Raw genomic sequence first — 25,523 nt, forward strand, 5'->3', positions numbered from 1 at the left:
CCCTGATCATCCTCTAAGCTGGGTTTTCAGCCTTTATATAGATACATATCTCTTATGCATCTCTCAATCACTCCACTTAGTTGTTTGTTTTAATATTTATTTGACTGTGCCAGGTCTCAGTTGCCATATATGGCATCTAATTCCCTGACCAGGGATCCAACCCAGGCCCCCTGCATTGGGAGCTCAGGATCTTAGCCACTGGACCACCAGGGAAGTCCCCTCACTCCACTTAGTTTTCTAACACTTGCTCTTTGGTTATGGGTCTGCCTCCCTACACACCTTAGAGCTCCTTAAGAGAATGGATTGTGTATTATTCGGTTTTATATTCCCATAGCCGGGCAGGTAAGTGGGTAACAAGCATGCGATTAATGATTAGGAATGAATGAACGAATGACAATTCCTACTTACTAGGGATGTTTCTGACAAGACTGTCTGGGAATCAGTCTGCATAAATCTCTCCAAGCTGATCATGGACGTGGTGATTTCTTCGGGCTCCACTGTGCTTTCTTCCTGTGCTCCTGAGGCCTCCTCATCTGCCTCCAGTGCTTCCTCTTTGACAGCCTCCTTCCCCAATCCTTCCACCACTTCCTCTCCCTTCCCTGCCTCTTCCTCCTCATGCTCCTCCACTCTCTCCTCCCCTTCCCCTCCTTCCTCTCCCTCCTCCTTCCCTTTCCTGTCCTCCTCTTCCTCTTCTCTTATCTCCACCTCTCCTTCCTCCCCATCCTCTGCTTCCGCCTCTTCCCCAAACTCCCTCCCTTCTTCTTCTCCCTGCTCCTCCTCCCCCTCCTCTGGAGACTCTATCCATGCTAATGTGTTAACTTCTTTTAATTCCTGTTGCATATTTTCTAGCCCTTCAAAATTTGGATATTCTTCTTCTTCATCATCTTCTTCTTGCATTTCTATTTCTCCATATTCTTCTGTTTCTTCTAGCGGGTTTTCCTCTGCATCTGACATTCTTCTCTTTGGAGTTTTCCCTAAAGAAATTTTGAACATAATAATCAGCAGGGCCCTCTCTGTCCCACTTTGATTTCCTGGGCCACAAACATATCAATGAAATGGCCAATGCCAGCTCTGTCCCTTTCCATGAGAATGAGAAGAATGCCAGACTCCTGGGAAAGCTTGTCCAGAATCTTTCAAAATACTGATGCCCAACACCCCTTCTCCCCCTGCCCCCGGGGATCCGTTCCTTTCTAGGAATAATTTTAAAGCCCTCTAACTCACTTTAAATATACTCATATTCCCACAGGCAGCAAAATGATAACCCAGGTATTGGCGACAATTCTAATCATATGAATCAAGGAAGAAGCAGGTGGTGGTTAAAAGTGTTGTCTTTTCAGTCAGCCTGTGCTGGCACTGAATCCCAGTTCTACCACTCAGTAGCTCTGTGACCTCGGGCAAGTCACTTTACCCCTCAGAGTCTAAATTTGCTCACTGGCAAAATGAAAATGATAAGCCTACATTCTGGGGGTCTTGTGAAGATGAGGCAGCATACGTAAAATGCTCAACACAGCTGCAGCACAGAGTGCTTGAGAAATGGCAACAGTCGTTTAGGAAGTTTAAAAGCATTTTAACGTATTCTCTCGTTTATTCCTCATAGCAAACTTAAGTCTGAGGTGCTGAGAGGTGTAGTGACTTATTCAAGGTAAAACCCCAAGTAAGCAGCAAGGTGCGGGCGGGGAGGGGTGGAGTGGGGGGAGCAGGTGTCTGGGCCCTTGGGGGCCTAAAGCCCAGGCGCGGTGGAGGTCTCCCTGGAGCTACCTCAGGCCGGGCCCAGGTGGGGTGAGCGCCCCCCGCCTTGCCGGGGACCCCGCTCCTGACTCACAGAGCGCACCCACCCTGGTCCTCAAAGGCCGGGGTCGTTCCGCTGTGTAAAGCCCTCTTCCCACCTGCGGCCGCTTTCTCCACAGGCTCCCTAGTTACAGTTGGCAACCAAGCCTCGTCTCCATGGTAACCGTTGCCGCCGCAGGCGACGCGCCGTAAAGCGAGAAGGCTGGACCGAGATCACGTGCCCAGAAAGAGGCGGGAGCGGGTCGAGCACGCCCCCTGGCGGTCGGTGGGGAGAGGTGCCGCGACTTGGCGCCCTGAAATTGGCTTTCCTCCTCTTCCCGTCCCCAACTTTTTCCCTTGGCGCCATCCACTGAGAAGCTGCATGGCCTAATCCTAGCAATTCTGACTTTCTGAAGGCTTGACAAAATTAAGTGAAGAAGTACGAACTGTTTGATAAAATTCTCTTTGTCAAAAGCAAACTGAATTTTCCGATCTCGTTGATGCAGCATTACAGCTGTCCTCCAAGGCTCCTTGCCCGGGGAACTACATGTGTAGATCATTTTAGCTGGCTGGGGTTAAATATTACACAGGTTACATTATCTTGCGATTCTTATCACAAAATGTTTCTATCAAACCAGAGTGGTAAAATCCATTAGGATGATTCCACCTCAAAGCGACCCTCCACTAGCCCCTCACAAAAGACAGCCCGCCTGCATGTCCATCCTGAGGTTTCTGAAGGAAGGCATGAAGGAAACAGCCAAAGGCATTGAGGCAGAAGACTCTGTCTTAGGAGGGCAGAAGACTCTGTCTTAGGAGGGCTGAATGCTTCTCCCGACCCCACCACACCCTCATATCACAAGGCTGGTTGATAAGCCTGGCTGTGTGCTCAGTCCTATCCAACTCTGCAACCCCATGGACTGTAGCCTCCATCCTCTGCCCATGGAATTTTCCAAGCAAGAATACTGGAGTGGGTTGCCATTTTCTACTCCAGGGGATCTTCATATACACACATCTCAAAAAAATAAAAGGGATTACTGGATGGGACAAACCATGTTTATTATAGCCTAGGGTTTATAAAAAGAGATTGGAAAACACATGGAATTAGAAAAAACAATTTGAACAGCAAACACTGGTAAACAGTACATCTGTGACTACAAGGCGGGGAAATCCAAGTGGAAATTTGGCTAGGGTACATGGTTTGGGGCACGTACTCAATAGGAGGTCTTTCCAGTTGAGCATGAGAGCCCATGGATAGGAGCACACCCAGTACTGACTCTTGTCAGGACGACCTGGTATCTGTATCCAAGCCAAGCAAATCCAGTCCTGAGGAACCGGAGTATGTGTTCAGCAGAATGTGCCAATGCCCTCTGAAACAGAAAGTGGTCTAGCAGAAACTGTGGAGTCACAGCATTGTAATACGATGATGAGAGAAGGAAAGTAAAACAGGGAGTCACTAAGTATCACTTAAACTCACGTTGCCATGTTCAAGGAAGAAAATAAAAGGCAGGCAGGAGGAATCAGCATTTTCAAGAAGCCAGGTCTGCACACCCTGCTGATTCTCAACAGTAACGTCAGCACACCTTAGGAGGTCCAATTATGAAAAATCATTAGAGGCTAACTTGCAGGGTCTTTTATTCCAGAAAAGGACCTTTCTGCTCTCAGGTGGGTTATGGAAAGGAAGCGGACACCATACTGAGCTACCAGGCGTGCTTCCTGGCTCCCCTTAGAGGGAGCTGTGGCCCTAGAGATCCAAATGCTGAGGGTGCAACTTCTGTAGCCAGAGCAGCAGTGCTGCAATGCAAAAGCAGATGGTGCAGCCTGGGTGCTTAGAAACCTCATTCACTGAAGAATCATGCTCCAGAGATATTGTTAGTCAAACGCAGCACAACTGTTGATCTGTTCTGCCCAACTTTCTATGAGGAGGCTCTAACTCCTGTCTGAGCTTTGCTTTGAGAGGTTCATAGGAAATTCACCAAGGGTGATAACATGATCATATCAATACTGTAAAACTGGGTTTATTTGGGGGAAAAAAAAAGATTTCTAGGAGAACAAAGTCACATCAGCACCTGCCAGAATAACTCCCGCCCACTTCCTCACCATCCAGAGGAGTCTCATTTAGGGTCATGGCCTAACCTGCAAGAGATGTGAAACACAAATCAAGTTTTTAACAATGCCTTAATCCCGAGAGATTAAACTGAGAGGCCACAGCGTTTCCACCACCTAGAAGTTCAGGGGTCCAGTCTCTTTGAGATCCTTGAGTTTCAGGCAGAAAAGAAGAGGAGGAAAAGCCCACTAGACCCAGGTCTGGGGCAAAGGAAGATGCTTTGCTGTTTCCATTCCTCAGGGACAGTCATCTTTGCAATGGAATAATGTTGCAGCTGGAAGAAAAAAAGGAAACAGTATGTAAGTTTGGTGGCTCCGTTCAGAAGATCAGAAGTGATCCCTTCTGAGCTTTTCACCTACGTGCTTTCTCATTCATTCAACACAAACACCCAGTTAATGAAAGACCCAGAGTGACCAGGGCTCCCTTCATCTCCACACCTGCAATCTCAATCCTGCCAAAAAGATTCATCATGAGTTGCTACAGGTAATCTGGAAATTCCCTTCCTTCCCCGAAGACCCCACCTCCTGCCTACAGCTTTATGTCTAACAAGCATGCAGCAGACACTGCAGTGTGAATGAATGGACACAGATACTTTACCCCAGCAGTCCTTTTCCCGCCCAGCGTGTTGGCACGAGTCTAAGCTGGTGTTTCTCCCCTCTGCGCATCACTGTCACATTCAGGGGCCTCTGAAAGGAAAATAAGCTCATTTTATGTTCAGCCTCCTTAGCATTCAAAGAGATTCAGGCTAGAAGGCTGAGATACTTGGGGGGGTGGGGGGGCGGGAGCGGTTGTTTGTTTTGTTTTTTGCCCACCAGATTGGTAAGGAGGCTTTAAGAAATATATTTTTTTTGCTTTTATTTATTTATTTGGCTGTGCCAGGTCTTAGTTGCAAGATATGGGATCTAGTTGCCTGACCAGTGATCGAACCTGGGCCCCCTGTATTGGGAGTACAGAGTCTTAGCCACTGGACCACCAGGAAAGTCCCAGGATGCTTATTCTAAACATAATTTCTGCAACTGGCAAGAATGTGGGGGACTTGGCACTCTGGGGGGAGCCAGTGGGGCTACAGATTTGGTACCATCCTCCTGGAGAAACATACCTCCCCAACAACAACAACAAAACCTTTAAAAGGTGCATACAAGATATCTTTTGCAAAAGTACAAGATGATAAAGAAACAAAGCATTCATCCCGGACTATTTAAAAATTCCAAAAACTGAAAACACCCAAAATACCCCTCAATAAGGTATTGTTCAAATATAGTACAGTGAATAAGTAGGTTTAGTAAAAATAAAACAAAACCAGCGAAGCATGAATCCATGAATATATGTCCTAAAAGGTCCCATGTGTTATAAATCAACTATATTCTTCAGGGACTTCCCTGGGGGTCCAGTGGTTAAGAATCTGCCTTACAATGCAGGGGACATGGGTTCAATCTCTGGTTGGGGAAGCAAGTTCCCACATGCTGCGTGGCAACCAAGGCTGCTCACTGCCACTACAGAGCACAAAGTCCCCGTGTGCCACAACTAAGACCCCAGGCAGCTAAATAAATAATTAAAAAAAATAAATCACCTCTTCTTCAATTAAAAATAATAGAAATTTTGAGACTTCCCTGGTAGTCAATGGTTAAGACTCCTCGTTCCCAATGCTGGGAGCCTGGGTTCGATCCCTCGTCAGGGAACTAGATCCTGCATGCCGCAACAAAGATCCCAGGTGGCCACAACTAAGACTCAATGCAGCCAAATAAATACATATTTTTAAAAATAATAATAAAGTATACAATTCAGTGGGTTTTAGTAAATTCAGAGATTGGTCCAACCATCACCACCTAATTTCAGAGTATTTCCGTCACCCAAAAAGAAACTCCGTGCCCATTAGCAACCACTCTCTAGTCCCTCCTCCCCAACCCCTGGAAACCACCTCTCTACTTTCTGTCTCTATGGATTTGCCTCTTCTGAACATTTCATATAAATGGAATTCTAAAATATGTGGCCCTTTGTGTCTGGCTTCTTTCACTTAGCACAAATTCTTTCAAGGATTGTTACTGTTATAGGATATCAGTACACCATTCTTTTTTTATGGTTGAATACACACTATTTTTATTAAAAAGAAATATTGTTTTAAGATTTTTTTTCCTTTGAAAATACATGCATTTGATCCAGAAACTCACCTTTAAAAACTTATCTACAGAAACAGAGATTTGTCTACAAGGGTGTTAATTTCCAAGTTTCCATAAAATTGGAAACTCCCTAAATGTCTAACAATAGAATGCTATGGGGTTAAAAAAAGATTTTATTTTTCCAATTCACAGAGCAGACCATGAAAACCCAGATCCATGATTCTCAAGCTGAGCTCTGGTTCTAGGAGGACCCAGGGCCCTGAGAGTGTGATACTGCCCCCACCCCACCTCCAGCCCATCCCAGCAGTTCAACTTATCTGTTTGATATATTGGAATTTATATTCTTTAGAATGAAATTTCCTATAAAATGTTCAATAACTGCCTTTATCAAAAAGGACTCATGCAGTATTATTAACTAGTCACCATGCTGTACAATATGGAATATAATAATATTCTCTTGCATATTTGAAAGTTGCTAATCTTAAAAGTACACATCACAAAAAAAAAAACCTTGTAACTACTATGTATGGTGACAGATGTTAACTAGACTTATTGTGGCAATCATTTCGCAAAATATAGAAACATTGAATTATTATGTTTTACACCTGAAAATAGTATTCATATAATGTTATACGTCAATTACACCTCAGTGTTAACAAAAACAGATTTTTTAGCTATAAATAGCCTAAGACTGTATTTAACTAGAAGAGACAGATTAGAAACCAGTAGCTATTATGAGTAACCACCAAAAACTGGAAACAACCTAAATGTCCCATGCTGGGAAAATGGATGAAGAGTCTGGGGGTCATTATGCAACGGATTACTACCCAGTGGTGAAAAGGGATGAACTACAGATGCACATGCCAGCTTGGAAGAACCGCAGATGCAGGACGCTGGGTGAAAGTAGCCAGACTTACAGGACTTTTTTTCAGCCGTGCCACATGGCACGCAGGGTCTCAGTTCCCTGACCAGGGACTGAACCTGCACCCCGTGCAATGGAAGCACAGACTCTTAACCACTAGACTGCCAGGGAAGCCCCTTAAAGGGCTTTATACTACACAGTTTCACTTATGCAACATTTTGGAAAAGGTAAAGCCACAGGAGTGGAGCACAGATCCGTGGTTTCCTGGGCATGAGGCATGGGGAGAAGTTAACTACAAAAGGATGAGGCCATTTTGGGTTGCAGAACTGTGACGTATCTTCATTTGGTGATATTTACATACACATACAGTTGTCAAAACTCACAGAACTACACACTGAAAAGGGTGAATTCTGCTGTGGGTACATCAGGCCTTAACTTAATCAAAGCATCCAGTAGCTCTGTATGCTAATGCACAAAGAACCTGTCCCTGGAAGGACACAGTTGGAAAGCAGCTGCCTTTGGAGGAAAGGAAATGAACCTGGAGGAGAGGGAGGTTTTTCATTATGTTTTTTCATCCTGTTTTTGCCATTAGTAAGTACTACCTCTTCCAGGGGGCAAAAAAAAAAAAAAGAGAGAGAGACATATTTACAACACAAACCAGTAACAATGAGCCCAGACAACTACAAAGTTTAAAAGTATTGTTACATGTAGCAAGGTACCCAAGGAACATGAGTAAACTCTAACACACTAGCAAGCTGGGGAGGTGGGGTAGGGAAGGAGTAAAAAACAGAGACTTTGGTTAAAATAACACAATGCATCATCTCTAGAAACCTCACTAAAATGGTGATGGGACAGTAAAGAGATGACAAAGGTGTAATGCCACAGTGATAAATAAATGCTTCGAAATTCTTTCCTTCTAGAGTTAAAGCCTAATTCCTTTCCTTTTGAGTGAGGACTGGACTTGCTTCTAACAAATAGAAGACGGCGGAATTGATAGTGTGAATCTTCAGAGACTGAGTCAGAAGGCGCTGCTCTCGGCTCTCTGCTCTCACTTGGACTGCCCACTCGGGGAGAAGCCAGCCACTATGCTGCGGGGGCACTCAAGCAGCACTGTGGAGGCCCACATGCTGAGGACCTAAGTCTCCTGCCAACGGCCACGTGAGTGAGGCACCTCGGACACAGATTTTCTAACCTCGGTCAAGCCCTCAGATGACGGCAACCTCTGCTTTCATCTTGATCACAACCTCATGAGAGACCCTGAACCAAAACCACCCAGCTACATGAGTCCTGGACACTGCCTGACCCCCATACTGTATGAGCTAATAGATGCTTGAAGCTTCAAGTTGCTGAAGTTTTGGGGTGATTTTTTTCACTCACCAATACACCTTTTCTGGCAAAGGGTTAAAGAGAAGCAGAGCAGGACAAATGGATTTGTTCTAGGAAACCCCAGAAAGGTTCCAACAAACAGACCAAAGAAACAAAGAATCCCACATACAAAAATCATATAACAGATGTGGCAATATAAAAGAGTGGGTAAAGTACTAACTTTTCAATACACAATACTGGAACAACTACTATCCATTTGGGGAAAAAATATGTCTGAGACCCTGCTTCACACCATTCACAAAAATTAATTTCAGATGAACTATGAATCCAACAGAAATGAAAACATATGTGCACACACAAACTTCTATAGAATGTTCACAGAAGCATTACTCTATAATAATACCCCAAAAGTGGAAACAACCTGAATATTCGTCAACTAATGAATGGATAAATAAAGTATGGCCTATCCATACAATGGGATACTATTTGGTCATAAAAAGGAATGAAGTATTGACATATGCTACAACATGGATGAATCTTGAAAACACTACACTAAATGATACATATATATCACTTAGTATATATACAGGATATATCACAGTATATATGTGTGTATATATATATACAGTATAAATCACATACTATACGATCCTATTTACATGAAATATCCAGAATAAGCAAGACTGTGGAGAAGGCAATGGCAACCCACACCAGTACTCTTGCCTGGAAAATCCCATGGAGGGAGGAGCCTGGTGGGCTGCAGTCCATGGGGTCGCAAAGAGTCAGACACGACAGAGGGACTTTCACTTTTCACTTTCATGCATTGGAGAAGGCAGTGGCAACCCACTCCAGTGTTCTTGCCTGGAGAATCCCAGGGACGGGGGAGCCTGGTGGGCTGCCGTCTATGGGGTCGCACAAAACCGGACACGACTGAAGCGACTTGGCAGCAGTAGAGACAAAGAGTAGTTTAGTGGCTGCCAGGGGTTGGTAGGCATGGGGAAAATGGGAGTGACTGCTAGTGGGAATGAGGCTTTTTTCTGAGGTGATTGTAAAAAATAATAAATAAATAAAAATTTTAAAAATAAATAAAACTGATTGTGGTGACGGATGCCCAACTCTACGAACAGACTAAAAATGAGTAAATTATGCACTTTAAATGGGTGACCTGGAAGGGATGTAAACTGTACCTCAGTCAAACTGTTATAAAAAATAATAATAAAAGATACATGCCAGATGGATTAAAGAAAAGCTAAAAACAAACCAATAAAAGCACTAGAAGACTTTCTTTAAGGAGATACAAGCCATAAAGTGCAAAACTAATGAGTTTGATAAAAAACAAAATTATAAACTTCCATCTAAGTACAGACCGAATGAAGGTGTCAGTCAGTGTGGAAATGAGGGCCTGACTTCTAGCAGGGCACCGACACCAGCCAACTGCTTCTTGGCCCGATGCCTGCCAGAAATCAGGGGGATAAGCATTCTAGGCGGAGGGAACAGCCAAAAGGCCCTGTGCGGGAAGGACTGTGCTTGGGTAACAGCCCCCCGAGGGCAGCTGGCCCACACCCCAGCCACAGCTCCTGCCCCGGCAGTTCCGGGGTCACTGGCCAGACTCCACACGCTCTCCAGCTCACCCCCTCACTGTGCTGGACCACACTGCCGATGTTCTGCAGTGACTGGAAGTTCTGGGTGTTCACAGAGCCAAACTCCAGAATCTCATCATCCACTTGCAGACCCTAAAGAGAGCAGAGAAAACAGGAAGTCAGGAGAGAGCTTCAGTGTGCTTCACCCTCTCAGACAGTCCTAACTTAATGCACGCATTTTCAGTGGGAATCTGCTGTGTGGCACAGGGAGCTCAGCTCGGCGGTCTGTGGTGGCTGAGAGGGGTGGGATGGGAGTTGGGGTGGGAGGGAGGCTTACGAGGGAGGGGATATATGTATATGTATGGCTGATTCACTTCACTGTACAACAGAAACACAATGCTGTAAAGCAATTATACTCTGATTTTTTTTTTTTTAATAATGAGCATGTTTTCCACAGAGAAGAATGGCAGGCACGAAGCAAAGAGGTTAGGGTTTAGATACATCGGGCAGGGAGGGGCAGCGCGTAACTGGGCCAGCTCCTCCAGGGGTTCCTCCAGGCACAAAGTGAGCAAAAGGTGGCCGGTCAGGTCTGCCCACTGCCTGGTGAAAGCTGGCAGTGGTGCAGGCCTTGAGGAACATGAGGCAAAGCTCTCTGGTCCTGGTCCTGGTCCTGACCCAGGTGCGGGGGCAAGGAGTGGCAGGCCAGTCTGGCTTACTTTGTTCAGGAATCAGCATTTAGACACATTTGCCCTAGAAGGCCCCATTCTAGCAGCCAGGGGCATAACGCTGACCCAGGACAAGAGTGACCCTCAGAACACAGATCACAGTTCCTCCATCCCTTCCACAAATACTCGTCACGGATCAACGACAACTCTGTACCAGATGTTGTGTGCACTGCTGCTGCTGCTGCTGCTGCTAAGTCGCTTCAGTCGTGTCCGACTCTGTGCGACCCCACAGAGGGCAGCCCACCAGGCTCCGCTGTCCATGGGATTTTCCAGGCAAGAACACTGGAGTGGGGTGCCATTGCCTTCTCTGTGTCGTGTGCACAGTGGTGGATAAAACATGTAACCCACAGTCTTACGATCACTAAAGATGACTGGCAGGACCCAATTCTGCCCTCTAGAAGCTATGTGTCCTGGCAAAAAGTACTTCAGGGGTTCAAGGCTTTTCCCCATGGGTGAAATGGTACCTATTCCAGAGGGTGGCTGTGGTATTCAACATAAATTGCAGCTCTATATAAAAATCTGTATGTCATGTTCACAGAGGCATTATTCATAATAGCCAGAAAATGGAAACGAATTGATGAATGCATAAACAAAGTGTGATCTATCCAGACACCATACTATACTCAGAAAAAGGAATGAACATGAGAGAGAGATAAATTGGGAGATTATATACAACTATGTATAAAATAGATAACTAATAAGAGCCTGCTGTATAGCACAGGGAACTCTACTCAGTACTCTAATGGACTGAATGGGAAAAGAATCCAAAAAGGAGTGGATATATGTATCTGTATAACTTCTTCACTTTGCTATATACCTGAAACTAACACAACACCATAAATCAACTATTCTCCAGTAAAAAACTTCAGAAAATGAAAAAGGAATGAAGTTGACATACATGCTCCAACACAGACAGACCTTGAAAACACGATACTAAGAGGGAGAAGCCAGACACAGAGGACCACATATTGTATGATTCCATTCACTCATATATGAAATGTCCAAAGCAGGCAAATTCATAGAAACAGAAAGCAGACTGGTGGGTGCCAGGGGTTAAGGGAGATCGGGGGTTGAGGTGTAATGCCTAATTGGTTTCTTTTCAGAACAATGAAAATACTCTAAAATCTGACTCCTAATTGTTAATACAACAAAAGCCACTCAATCATATATGTACCTTAAATGGATAAAAGTTACGGCATGTGACCTACATCCCAATTAAAGCTGTTAAAACTTGTCAAAACACACCAGGCGAGCTCACTTGGCAGGACACGTGTTGCAAAGCAAGGGCTCAGTAAGTGGCAGCTATTGTTGTCACTCTCCTGCCTGTTACTTAACGCCCAGTGAAAATCAGGCCCAGGAAGAGAGCCTCCTTCCCTCCTGTGACATCTATCGCCTTCCACCTTGTGGCCCAGGGTTTCCCTCATGGCTCCTTGAGTGGGCAGCACGGCCTAACTCCCGCTGGCCCTCCCTGGTGTCTGCTGCCCTGGAGACAGTGTGGGTCTGTCTGTCCACAGTGCCCCAGCCTCAAGTCCACCTCAAGGCACCCTCAGGCTGTGGGCTCAGGGAGTCAGCCCTGGCTTACTGCGGTGCTGGCGGGGGAGCCGGGGCTGACACTGTTCACTTTGGCAAAGGCCTGGGCAGGGCTGAGGCCCTGGCTCTGGTCGCGGCTCAGGGCCTCCCTGTGGGCTTCCGCCAGGTCCCGGGCCTGCTTCTCCTTGTCGCGAGCATGCAGCTGGTGTAGGGCGTCTTCCACCTGCTTCATCACTGCCTTGTGGTCATTCTGCAGGCCTGAAGGAGAGCATCGTATCAGGGGCCAAGAAAAGACAGCAGAGGACATGAGACATGTCCCCCACATTCATTCACTAAATATTTAATAAAATATTTTAACCCAGAGGTTGAGCCAGACACTGAGGGCTCATCTACAAACAAGACAGAGGGGCTGCCCTCATGAAGCTTACAGTCCCGCAAGGAGAGCAGCCAAGGGATGAGTGATTACAATGACACCTGATGACCATGATGCGGGCTGACCCGCCCATGGGCCCTGACCTGGCTCGTCTAGAAGATCAAGGAAGGCCTGCCAAAGGTAGCACCAGTTCAGTGGAGGCCTGACAGGTGAGCAGGAGGAGGGACTCGTCCAGCTGAATCCATGGCCAGAAGCTCAAGCGTACACAAGGGGCAGAGCCATGAGCAAGCGACCAAGTGAAGCAGGCTGGAGCCAAGGAGGACCTCACTTTTCTCTTAACGCTTCCAGAAGATGCCCCATCTAGCAACACCCGACTGGTGGTGCTCAGCATGGGAGAGGCAACAGTGAAAACAGCTGGAAACCAGGAGTTTGGGGATGAAGTCCTCTGATTTTTTTCAGTACTGCCAGTTAATTCAAAATGTGGGGAACAAAGTAAGTCGAGTAAGCTGTCTCTGCAGGCCAGCCCAGCAGAGTGGCTGGGGTCTGGGTAACTTTTTTTTTTTTAACCTAAAGACAACTTACACCAAAGTATGCTGCAGATAGAGTCAAGATTCACACAGGTAAAACAGAAGTCATCAAGGGGATAAAGTAGGACTTCCCTGGTGCGCCAGTGGTTAAGAACCCGCCTGCCAATGCCGGGGACACGGGTTTGATGCCTGGTCTGGGAAGATTCCACATGACGTGGGGCAATTGAGCCCGTCTGCCACAACTACTGAAGCCCAGCCCCTAGAGCCCATGCTCGGCAACAAGAGAAGCCACTGCAGTGAGAAGCCAGCGTGCTGCGGCGAAGAGGAGCCCTAGAGAAAGCCTGAGTGCAGCAACAAAGGCACAGTGCAGCCCAAAAGAAGCTAATAAAGTGGGAGGAGTAATGCAGATGATCAGCTCCCTTCTATCTGATATGCCCTTGCTGTAGAAATCACTGGTTGCCTAGCTGTGGCAGCATGAAAAGTGGCCCCAAGGAAGGATGTTCACATCCTAAATCCAGACCCTGTGAATCTGCTACTTGACATGGCAAGGGAGGCTGTACAGGTGGGATTAAGTTAAGGGCCCTGAGATGGGAGGCAATCCTGGATTATTCAAGGGGTAGCCCAGGGTGATCACAGGGGTCTTTATCAGTAAAAGAGGGAGACAGGAGAATGAGAGAAAGACGTGATGACAGCCTCAGAAACTGGAGAGAAGTGACCAGTGGCTTTGAAGATGGAAAGGCTACAAGTCAAGGAAGGTGGGCAGCTGTTAGAGGCTGGAAAAGACAAAGAAATGAATTCTCTGGAGGGAACACAGCTCTGTTGACACCTTGATTTTAGCATAGCGAGACCCACGTGGACATCTCACTTTCAGAAATGTAAGATAATACATTTGTGACTTTTTTTTTAGATTTTTTTTTTTTTTTTGATGTGGGCCATTTTTAAAGTCTTGACTGAATTTGTTACAATATTGCTTCTGTTTTATGTTTTGGTTTTTTGGCCACAGACGTGTGAGATTTTAGTTCCCTGACCAGGGATCAAACCCACACCCCCTGCACTGGAAGGGCAAAGTCTTAACCACTGGACCACTAGGGAAGTCCCAACTTGTGACATTTTAAACCACTAAGTCTGTGATGATTTGTTACAGCAGAAACAGAAGTCAAATAAACTACCCAACCTCTATTCACTCTCTCTGTTCCTTGATAATAAACACATACATACATACTATACTGTTGTTTAGGTGCTAAGTCATGCTCAACTCTTTGCAACCCCATGGACTGTAACCTGACAGCCTCCTCTGTCCATGGGATCTCTCAGGCAAGAATACTGGAGTGGGTTGCTATTTCCTTCTCCAGGGACACACTATATACACCTATATACATAAGATATTTTACTTAAGATAGCAACATGCCCATTGTGGGGTACATTTCTTGCAGGCGGGGGAGCCTATACGAGGAAAGCAGAAACTGATGCAGGACGTGGGCATGGGACTTGCAGGACAGATCCTTAACAGGAGGTGTACCAGCTGGCACAGGAGCTTGTGTCCTTCCTACCTTCTTCCTCCCCTTTCTTCCCGCCTGCCACATGGATATGGTGACCCTGAAGACGGACAAGATTTCCTAAGGATGGCAGAGCCTGGGTTTCTGAAGACCAGCCCTGCACGGCCGACCTCCAAATGTCTTTACTGAGGAACTGAGCTATTTTCAGCTTGAATGTCCATAGTCGGGTCACTATCATTAACAGCAAAACATACTTCCTCACATGTAACTGATTTGATTGGGATTGTAAGCCATAGCTGCCTTGGGTTTCTGTTGTTACTGCAATAAAAGTTTCCACAATGAAGCAAGGTTCCTAAAAGCAAAATGAAAAATGAAACCACAGGACTTCCCCGGAGGTCCAGTGGTTAAGACTCCATGCTTCCAATGCAGGGAGCATGGGTTTGATCCCTGGTCAGGGAGCTAAGATCCCACATGCCACATGGTGAGGCCAAAAAATAAAACAAACTTTTAAAAAAGGGATTTTAAAAAAAAGAAAAATGAGACCATAAATATAGACCCCTAGAGTCTATCCCATTCCCATAGTTCTCAGTCTCTCCATGGGGACAAGGAGATGATCCCATCAAGGGAGAGGAGGGGGAAGCAGGCATATGGAATACTGGTGACTTCTTTGTGCCCTGTACACCTCCTGCTGCAAGGTGGGGGAACATCCCCAGCCAGGGTCACTCACAGACAATGTTGTGCCTTGCAGTTCGGACTTGGTACAGGTCCACATCTGCCCGGGGGTAGCCCTCACAGTCCACCAGTGGCTCGTTCATCCCGATGCCTTTTTGCTGGAGGGAAGAAACAAGGTCAGGAAGATTTTACAGGTATGAAGTCCTCGAGCCCTCCTTCCCCTGACTCTGCTCCTCTGCAGTCGTGACAAAGGTGCCAGTGACCACAGCGGCCATGTACGGATCACTTCACACAGGCCGGGCCCTCTCCCACGCCCTCCCGCCACTGCCCTTGCAGGTGGGCACCATTGTTTAGCTGACTTTTAACAACACCAGTAATGCGTGGACCCACTCTCTTTTCTGACATTAGAGCAGTACAGATAAAACTAATGACTCCTTTGAGCATCACCCTCAAGGCCAGTTGCTACCTCAACTCCTCCAGACCCTCCTTCCTATGGGCAGCTGACACCTGGCTTGTGACCTTGGAGGTTAGAGGAGGGTAAAAACCCCCAAGAGCAGCCAGCTGAGGCAGGACTTTGGTTCTTCTGAAAATAAAGAGAGATCTGAAGGGACCTTCAAACAGGCCTTTCATCCCTGGAAGGATACACTGATATTACCAGTTGCCATCTGGGGTAGAGGAAAGGGGTGCCTGGGGACAGGGAAGGGAGAGAGACTTTCCATCTTATATCCTACTGTAAATGTTGAATTTTGACCATGGCAATGTATTCCCTATTGAAAACAATACATTTGTTATAATGTTTTGTTTCTTTCAGCTGTGCTGCATGGCTTGTGGGATCTTAGTCCCCGATCAGGGGCTAAATTCATGCCCTCGGCAGTGAAAGCACAGAGTTCTAACCACTGCATCACCAAGGAATTGCCATTTTCATATTTTAAATTTTAATTGCCATTTTCACATTTTAAAAGTCTTTTCCTACCTAAAACAGAGCATGGTGCACAACAGCAATGAATCATATTATATGACATACAGCTGGGTTTTTGCAGACTTTGATTTCAAGTTCAGTTCGGCTACATACAAGCTGGGTGTCCTTGGTTAATATGTTCACCTCTCTGGGCCTCAGCTTCCTCAATTATAAAATGGGAAAAATGACACTCACCTCACTTCACACCTGTTCTTAGAATTAACTAATTGACCTACGTAGGGTGCTTCCAGTACTCTTACTTGGAGAATCCCAGGGACGGGGAAACCTGGTGGGCTGCCATCTATGGGGTCACACAGAGTCGGACACGACTAAAGTGACTTAGCAGCAGTAGCAGCAGGGTACTTAGCACAGTGCCAGATACAATCACAGAGTGGTGAATAGCAGCCCCCAAAAGATATGTCCCAGTCCTAACCCCGAGAACCTGCGAACGTGACCTTATTTGGAAAAATGATCTTTGCAGATATAATTAAGTGAAGTATCGCAAGAGATCTTCCTGGATTTCAGGTGGCCCCTACATCCAATGACACTGCCACCAGCCAACGATGGCCAGGAGCCACCAGAATTTAGGAGAGAGGCAGGGAATGGCTTCTCCCTCAGAGCTCCAGAAGGAATCAAACCTACCAACTCCTTAATTTCACACTGCTGGTCTCCACAACTAAGAGAGGATAAACTTCTGCTGTTTCAAGCCACCAAGTTTGTGATCATTTGTTATGGTGACCCCAGGAAATTAATACACACAGAAAGTAATAAATGAGGGCTGTAATGATCAGCATAGAGACCAACTGCTGAGTGTACACAGGTTCCAAGGGGAGGGATTCCATTCACGTCTCTCCCTTTCTTTCTGAAAGCCTGTGGGTTACACTTACTGTTTTCTGTTCATGGGGAAGGGGGTCTCGTATACTCCCTTAACCCAGGACTCTCTATAGATACGGTATAAATATGCCAGGGGCTATATATCTGTGTCTGCCTCCTGTATGCTCACAATGATTAAGAGTTGACTGGCCTTCCTGACTGCAGTAAGGCAATACTGCATCAGAGACTGGTTTCCAACGTTGGGACCTGGGCCACTGGCAACTCATATACAAGGCATTTAATAACCCTGAATCTAAAATACTTATTCCCTTTCCAATTATCATCAACCCTCCAGTAGTCAAGGAAAAAGTGGTGTTGGTCTCCATATTATCTCCAGATCACTTGTTATATCTGGGCCTCTCCATTTTTAAAAACAGCTTTCTTCAGATATAATTCATACACTATGGAATCCACCCATTTAAAGTGTACAATTCTGAATTTCCCTGGCAGTCTGCTGCTGCTGCTGCTGCTGCTAAGTCGCTTCAGTTGTGTCCGACTCTGTGCGACCCCACAGATGGCAGCCCACCAGGCTCCCCTGTCCCTGGGATTCTCCAGGCAAGAACACTGGAGTGGGTTGCCATTTCCTTCTCCAATGCATGAAAGTGAAAAGTGAAAGTGAAGTCATTCAGTCATGTCAGACTCTTAGCGACCCCATGGACTGCAGCCTACCAGGCTCCTCTGTCCATGAGATTTTCCAGGCAAGAGTACTGGAGTGGGGTGCCATTGTGGTTAAGAATTCTGTGCTTCCACTGCAGGGAGCACAGTTTCCATCATTGGTCAAGTAACTAAGATCATGCTGCGTGGTGCAGCCAAATAAATAAATGTACCATTCAGTGGTTTTTAGAATATTGATAGAATTATGAAATCATCACCACAATCAATTTAAAAACACTTTCACCACCCTCCAAAAAGAAACTCTGACCCACTAGCAGCCACTTCCATCTCCCCCTCCCCTCAGCCCCTGGCAACCACGAATCTACCTTCTGTCCATGAATTTGCCTATTCTAGATATTTCATATAAATGGAATCATAAAATGTGTGGTCTTTTGCGATGAATTTCTTTCACTTAGCTTTCAAAGTTCATGATCTTTTGTAGCATATGTAGCACTTCACTGTTTTTTATTTAAGTAATATCCCATTGTATGGACAGACCACATTTCATTATCCATTCATCAGGTGAGAGATAAATGGATAGATCACCTTTTGGGGGGATCACTTTCATTATTTCATATTTAAGGAAAGAGATTCTTATGTTTTCATATGCTGTGAAGTTACAAAATTTCCTTTAAAAATAAAATTAAGTAAAAAAATATGAGTTAACTTAAAGGAAAATAACAAGGGAGTAACAGTACAGGAGGTATACAGACACAGCATCCTGCCTGCAGTAGAAAAATAACTCAGGTGTGAGAAACCACTTGAAAGCACAGATTCTGGATTCCCTAGGCATAAGATCTAAATCTCATCTTGTGACTTCCCCTTTCTGAGCCCCAGAGTAACATATCAACTTCATAGAGCAGTTAAGAGGATTCCAGGATATACCATACACATAAACCAGCTCAATTCAGGCACACAGTCAGCACCCAGTGAAAGGGTACCCTGGCCTCCACATGATACTTCATCTTATAACCATCACCTACATTGCACTTCATCCACCCTGTATAGCATGTAATTCATTTACTTTTCCTCGGCAAATTGATTTGTGGTTTTACGCTAGGTGGCTTAAGAAAAACTGTATCCGTTTTGGAGCCAGGGAGACCTGAGAACTAACCCCGTCACAGCCACTTCCGACGTACAGGACCCTAGGCAAGGGTTTGCCCCACTCTTGGCCCCAGTTTCCTCCTTATACCGTAAGGATAATAAACCTTTCCTGTTATGTTCTTACACCAGTGGCATCAGCATCGCTGGGAATTTGCAGAAATGCAGTAGCTGTTTCCACACACCCGTGCATCATCAGAATCTGAATTTTAACAAGATCGCCAGGTGATTCGCGTACACATTAAAGTTTAAGAAGCTCTAAGGTAAAGTGGTTACAGGACATCTGGTAACTGTACGACTGATGACAGAGATGATTATCACCCTGCCTCTGCAAATTTATTAGCCCTGAAAGAGGCGGACACGACTGAGCGACTGAACTGAACTGCGACTTCAGGCAGGTTTAAGTAATGTCTCTTTCTCCATCCCTAAAATGGGTGAAATAATAGAACTCACCTCAAAAGATTATTGGGAGGATTAAATGCGTTAACCAATGTGAAGCGTTTAACACAGCTCCCAGTGAGGGCTCCATAAATGCTTGCTAGAACATCGATTCGAATCCTTCCTAGTTATTCACGTTACTTGCCTCATTGCCCGGCCTGGGGCCGCGTCAGGAATGCGTTGCGGGGCCTCCCAGCCCGCCCAGGAGCCCAGTTCCCACACTCACGCTCTCCAGCACTTCATAATTGGCTTTGATCTGGGCCTCGATCTCCTCCTTGCGCCGTATCAGTTCCTGAATGTCGCTGACAGTTACACCGCCGGCCTCCGAGGAGCCCCCACTCTGACTCCCTGCTTTCTCCGACATTGTGCACGTCTACCCGGGTCCTGGATCAGCCGGTTTCCCGGCCGCGGACGCCCGAGGAAACTGTAGCTACGGCTCCGCGCGCGGGCCAAAACACCTCGGCTGTTCGCGGGAGCCCGGAAAAGCAAAAGGTGTGGTTTGTCTGTGGGGCGTGGTCACCAGAAACCACACCCTGCTGGAACACGTGGTCCTGTGGTAACTCTTGGCGGGAGGTATGAGGACGGATGGATTCCCAGTCCCACCCAAGCGCTGGCCCAGACCAGGGCATGATGAACTCTCTCTAGTTGACTCGCTTTCTTTTCTCATTCATTCAGCTATGTATTGAGCGCCTCCTGTATGCATGGGGCAGCGCACTGTGCGTGGCGCTCCACTTCAGCGCTGCATCTACGCAGTCCTTGAGGGTTTACAAAATACTCAGATTCCTGGTTTTACAAAGCCTATAAGCTTGGGTTCAAATCCCAGCTCTTGCCTCTTACTGCCAGTAGTGGCCTAGATAAATCACTTCACTGAGCCTCCGTTTCCTCATCCGTGAGTTGGTTGGCTATTGATAGCAATCTATCTCATAGTGTTGACATTCATATGACATATGATATTCATATGACATAGTGTTGACCTGTTTGCAAAATGCAAACAAGTATTTATTGAATGCCTCCTTTGTGTCATACACTGTCCTAGGTGCTAGAAGGGCAAAGTAGTGAGCACTGGACTCAGTGTGTCTCATATTAAGGTCTCTATAAATATCAGTAAAAATAGTATTGATGACAACAATAATATCAATACTAATAATTTATCAAATACAATGCATTGCACTGTTCTAAGGGCCCTATGTGTATTAATTCAACAAATTTGGGACTCCCCTGGTGGTCCAGTGGCTAAGACTGTAGGCTTCCAATGCAGGGGGCCAGGGTTCCATCCCTGGCCAGGGAACTAGATCCCACATGCCTCAACCAAGAGTTTACATGTGGCAACTTAAAAAAAGATCCCGCATGCTCCAAAGATTTGAAACTCAGCACAGCCAAATAAATTTTTTTTTTAATTCAACAAACTCATAAACCCGGATTATTATTACCCTCATTTGACAGCTGAGAAAAATCATCTAATGACTCACTTGCCCAGCTAGCAAAATAAGCAGCCCCGATTTGAACCCAGCTTAACCAAAAGATGACACAACCTCTTAACATGTTCCCGCTGACATTTTGCACTGAAAAAGACACACCATCACCTACCTAGTAGTCAAACATGTTTGCTCTGAATCTAGTCATGAAAAACAAACAGACAAACCCAAATTGAGGGACATTCTTCAAAACTACTTGGCTGAACTCTTCAAATATGTCATTATTGTGAAATATCCACACAGAAGCTAGGCAATCACCTAGATTAAAGACTAAAGGGACTTCCCTGGGGGTCCAGTGGCTAAGACTCCACACTCCCAGTGCAGGGACCCCAGGTTCAATCCTTGGTCAGGGAACTAGATGCCACATGCTGTAACTAAGAGGCCACATGCTGTAACTAAGAGTTCACATGCTGCAACTAAGACCTGGCAATGCCAAATAAATAAATATATTTAAAGACTAAAGAGACAAACAATTAAATGCAATATGTGAACACTAATTAGATCTTGGTTCTCTAAAAAAAAAAAGACTATAAGACATCCTTGGCACAGTTGGGGAAATTTGAATATGGGTAAAATACAAAATTTAGTTATTATATTAGCATATATTAATATATAGTAGTATATATTAATATAACTATATTAATACCAAATATAGTTCAATTTCCTGATTATGATACTTGCATTGGGCTATATAAGACAATGTCCTTAGAAAATACACCCTGTAGTATTTAGGGGCAAGAGAAGCAACTTATTTTCAAATGGTTCAGAAAAAAATCTGTATATATATTTGTAGATAAGAAAATGAAAAAAAATGTGACAAAGTATAAATAATTGGTGACTCTGGGTGAAACACACAGGAACATTCTTTGTAATTTTGTTGCAATGTTTCTGTAACTTTGAAATTATTTCAAAATAAAAAGTTGCTAAAATAATCTCTACATAGAAAAAAGTAGAACCAATTACATTAGGCCTCCTACATTTTGTTCAATTACCTAATCACCATTTTTCTTTTTGTGCACCAAACGGCAATGAAAGTGCCAAATCCTAAACCTCTCATCCACCAGGGAACTCTCACCTCAATTACCACTTTTAAATAAACATTTCTAACATTGATGCAAGAAAAAAAAAAAAGACAAAAGAGACACAATAACTGCAACACATAATCTTTGAATTTTTAAAAATAAAATTAAAAATACAGCAGCTTTAGAAGACATTTCTGGGACAATTGGTGAAATTTGAATATGGACTTTATATTAAGGTGTATATGTGTGTGTGTGTGTGTGTATGTGTGTGCTCAGTCATGTCTGACTCTTTGCAACCCCATGGACTGTATGTCGCCCACCAGGCTCCTCTGTCTATGAGATGTCCCAGGCAAGAACACTGGAGTGGGTTGCCATTTCCTTCTGCTGCTGCTGCTGCTGCTGCTATGTCGCTTCAGTCATGTCCGACTCTGTCTCCATTATAGTATCTGGATATTAAATTTCCTCAGGAAGTTAACGGTATTGTGAATGTGTTAGAAAAACCTCCTTATTCAAAAGAGATGAATGTTGAAGTGTTTAGAGGTTCAGTATCTTGGTTTCTGAAACAAATTTGCAAGTGGTTCAGGAAAAAAAGCTATGCATACAAACACATATGTATACATCTCTGTATGTATAAAAACAGAGGCACAGAGAAAAAGAGGGGCAAAATGTGACAGTAGGTAAATCTCGGTGAGGGTATATTGGGTGTTCACGGAAACTATCTTGCAACTTTTCTGAGGTTTGAAATTTTTCCCAAAAAAAGGGAGGGGAAAAGATTCTCGCCTTAACCGTCAGAAACCAGAGCTATTGTTTAAGTCCCTATATTATGTTGTTATTGTCAATGTTATTATTATAATGACGTAGATCCTGTCCCTTCTACTGCTTTCATAGCTCTCAAAGCCATTCCATCACCTCCTCCTCTGCTCTCATGCCATCACCCCAGATTTCTGAGAGCTCTGAATTTGTCTCAGCTTCTCACTGTCCCTTTCATCCATTCTCTGCACAGCAGCCAGAATAACCAACCCAAAGAACAACACTGTCACTCTGATGCTTAAAAGCTTTTAATGGCTTTCCAGCACCTTCTCTTATCTTTCAAGACCCTTCTGATCCCTGCTTGCCTTTTGACCCCTCCAACACATAGAGACAAAATTATTTCCAGCCACCCTAAATTGATAGTTTCTGGCCCATTTATTTATTGCTCAGTCTCTCTTAGCACTGGGTCTTAGCTCCTGCAGATTCCGTTCCTAAGACATTGTCTCAGGCCAGGCTGGTTTGAGAGATCCATCTAGCTCAAATATCACCTCTCCTGAAATTCATTCTCTAACCTACCTCAGAGCTGGACTGTTCAGTGCATTTCCATCTGCTATCCTTAATGTATGTTTACCTGTGTGTCCCACGTACTTAGGACTCAGAGGATGTGGACTGAGGCTTAGCCTCAGTTGTTTGACTGAGTGGGGTTTTTGTTCATTTGGGGGGTTTTGTTTGTTTGAGGGGGCACTTGGGGGCCACCTGCACTGCACAGTATGTGGGATCTTAGTTTCCTGACCAGGGATCAAACCCGCACCCCTTTATTGCAAGCTTGGAGCCTTAACCGCTGGACTGGCAGGGAAGTCCAAGTGAGTGTTGAATCAAGGATTCTAAGGGAACCAACAGGGAGAATAATCTGCTCCTTCCCCATTCCAATTGTTCTACAGAGTTTACCTGCGGTGGCCATAGGCAAATAAGAGAGCCTTTGCTTTACAAAGCCGCCAAGATCTAGGGGAACTTACATTGTTTGCCTCTTCCAGACATCCACGTCTTTCTCATTTTCATTTCAGGAGGAGGCCAGGAGAGATGGAATTGAGATAAAGACCTAAGAGCTACCTACAATACCTGGGTGGTCACAGTCATACTGCCAGCCTCCAGGACTCTGCAAATCTTCCATATTTTCCATCTGCCCTGGCCTACTGGGAACCGGAAGTCCATTACCCTCAGTTCCTGCATCTGTAAACCAACAGGCTGAACTCCAAGGTGTTTTGGTTTTTGCATTTTTGTTTTTTGGCTGTACTGCGAGGCTTATGGGATCTTAGTTCCCAGACCAGGGATTGAACCCAGGCCCTCGGCAGTGAAAGCATGGAGTTCTAACCACTGGACTGCCAGGGAGTTCCCCAAAACAAAACAATTTTTAAATCAATGGATTTCACATAAGAATTCACATTTTCAGCTGCTCTTGAACAAAACCTGGCAAAACTGGGCCCACATTCCTGCCAGGGATAAATGGCTGGAGCTGAATAATCATTGTCCTTGTTGCCAAGGCATGAGCCCTATGACTCCACAGTCCCACCTGGCTCTTCTCTCTTCTTTGTCACTCTCCTGGCTTCTAGGGCATTTGGGTTTCAAGTTGCAGAACTAATGATTTCTCAGACTCCTATCACTATAAAAATCTTGGAGATCTCCAGATGCAGGGAGACACGTGAGAAAAAAATAAATGAGAAATTTGGACTTGGAGTAGACAGAATGAATCCAAACTCTACCACTTACTAGTATGAACCACTTAGCTTCTCTAAGCCTCAGTTTCCTTAACTGTAAAATGGGTACAAAAATAACACCTACCTCGTAAGGCTTTTATATTAAATGCCAAGCATTGGACACATAATCACTCCTATCCCTGTAGGTACCAGAGACTCACCACAGCTCTCCCTAATATTCAGATATAGATAAAGGCGGTTCAGAGAGGTTAAGCAATATACTGAAGGCAACACAGCAAATCGAAGGCCAAAGCTAACTCTTCTGTTATCCTTGTGAAGAATGAAAGTCAGCTTTCCGAACTGAAGGACGGCAGATGTTCAAAAGTTTAGGGACTCTGGATGATGGGGTCACAGGTTCAGTCTGGAAGGGATCAGCGGCTGATCTTGAGTAACTTCACCCTCAGTTTATGCAAATAATGGAGTGACTGACGTCATAGTTGTTTGGCCAGAGAAGGAGATAGAAAACCTCTTTGATGTGCCCTGGGCCTTGATGTTATAACAGCTTCTCCTCCTCCAGGGCCACTGATGGCCTCTGCCCTTTCCCTGGCCATGGGGGCCTCCTGCTTCCTACACCTCGCACAGCAGTTCCTACTGGCTCAGGAGAGCCCACTGTGAATTCTTCAGGAAGTTTGGGAGATTTTTTTTTAAGACAGCAGAGTACTTAAAATTAAATTATGTACATTAAAAATTACATTAAAAAGCAGAAAAAAGTTTAATATACACTTACAACTAAACTCTCATGAAAAACAAAGGTAAAAAATGTTCAAATCTCATCACTTCCTAATTTCTTATTTTACTACATTTTCATCTTTTTTTTCTTGCCACACAGCTTATGGGATTTTAGTTCCCCAACCAGGGACTGAACCAGGGCCCTCAGCAGTAACATCACAAAGCCTTAACCACTGAACCACCAGGCGATTCCCAATTTTATTACATTTTATTACTACCTAGGCTTTTGTCTATTTTTCTGTGTGATATATTACTGCACATATGATTCTCAACTCCAAGTTCAAACTACCTTTTGTTAGCAGTTTGTAACTGGCCATAAGGAGTCCTTTTATTACAGAATTCAACACTGCTACAAACTAAAGGTTAATTGTTTTATTGATTGTCTAGGGCTGGAGCAAGCGAACTATATTAACTCTCAGTCCGAATATGGATGCTTGTCTCTTTCTGCTCATTGCCTGTTTTTGCAAATAGTTTTTGTAAATAAAGTTTTATTGGCACACCATGATGCCAATTCATTTACATACTGCCTCTCACTGCTTTCGAGATACAATTGCAGAGTTGGATAGTTTTAGCAGAGGCCATATGGCCCTCAAAGCCTGAAATATGTATCACCTGGCTCTTTATAGAAAATGCTGGCCAGAACCTGCTTTTGACTTTAAAAATCATTAAGTTTGGATCACAGCCTTCACA

General features: G+C 44.9%; 2 protein-coding genes across 2 annotated transcripts in view; both read right to left on the bottom strand.

The window, feature by feature from the left end:
• Nucleotides 1-954, bottom strand: part of CFAP251 (cilia and flagella associated protein 251) — a 71,319-nt gene extending 70,365 nt beyond the window's left edge. Inside the window, exons 1-3 of the mRNA XM_052654455.1 lie at nucleotides 749-954; nucleotides 583-694; nucleotides 389-528 (exon numbers count right to left, since the gene is read on the bottom strand). Of these exons, the coding sequence (XP_052510415.1) occupies nucleotides 389-528; nucleotides 583-694; nucleotides 749-954 (458 nt within the window). The remainder of the gene's footprint in view (nucleotides 1-388; nucleotides 529-582; nucleotides 695-748) is intronic.
• A 1,860-nt stretch (nucleotides 955-2,814) lies between these two features.
• Nucleotides 2,815-19,499, bottom strand: PSMD9 (proteasome 26S subunit, non-ATPase 9). The gene is made up of 6 exons (XM_052654726.1): nucleotides 19,330-19,499; nucleotides 15,135-15,237; nucleotides 12,064-12,269; nucleotides 9,808-9,909; nucleotides 4,469-4,557; nucleotides 2,815-4,145 (listed from the first exon to the last, which is right to left on the bottom strand). The coding sequence occupies exons 1-6, from the start codon at nucleotides 19,465-19,467 to the stop codon at nucleotides 4,118-4,120; spliced, it is 666 nt and encodes a 221-aa protein (XP_052510686.1). The 5' UTR covers nucleotides 19,468-19,499; the 3' UTR covers nucleotides 2,815-4,117.
• Nucleotides 19,500-25,523: the final 6,024 nt, after the last annotated feature.

The sequence above is a fragment of the Budorcas taxicolor genome, chromosome 17, assembly GCF_023091745.1.
Source record: "Budorcas taxicolor isolate Tak-1 chromosome 17, Takin1.1, whole genome shotgun sequence".
In the NCBI taxonomy this organism is placed as follows: Eukaryota; Metazoa; Chordata; class Mammalia; order Artiodactyla; family Bovidae; genus Budorcas; species Budorcas taxicolor.

Excerpts from the sequence above, each read along its gene's own strand:
- PSMD9 (XM_052654726.1), bottom strand. The coding sequence starts at position 19,467 with ATGTCGGAGAAAGCAGGGAGTCAGAGTGGGGGCTCCTCGGAGGCCGGC. Across the intron at positions 12,270-15,134 it reads TGCAAGGCACAACATTGTCT|GCCTGCAGAATGACCACAAG; the intron begins GTGAGTGACCCT and ends GCTCTCCTTCAG. Across the intron at positions 4,558-9,807 it reads TGGTCCAGCACAGTGAGGGG|AGGCCCCTGAATGTGACAGT; the intron begins GTGAGCTGGAGA and ends TTTTCCTTTCAG.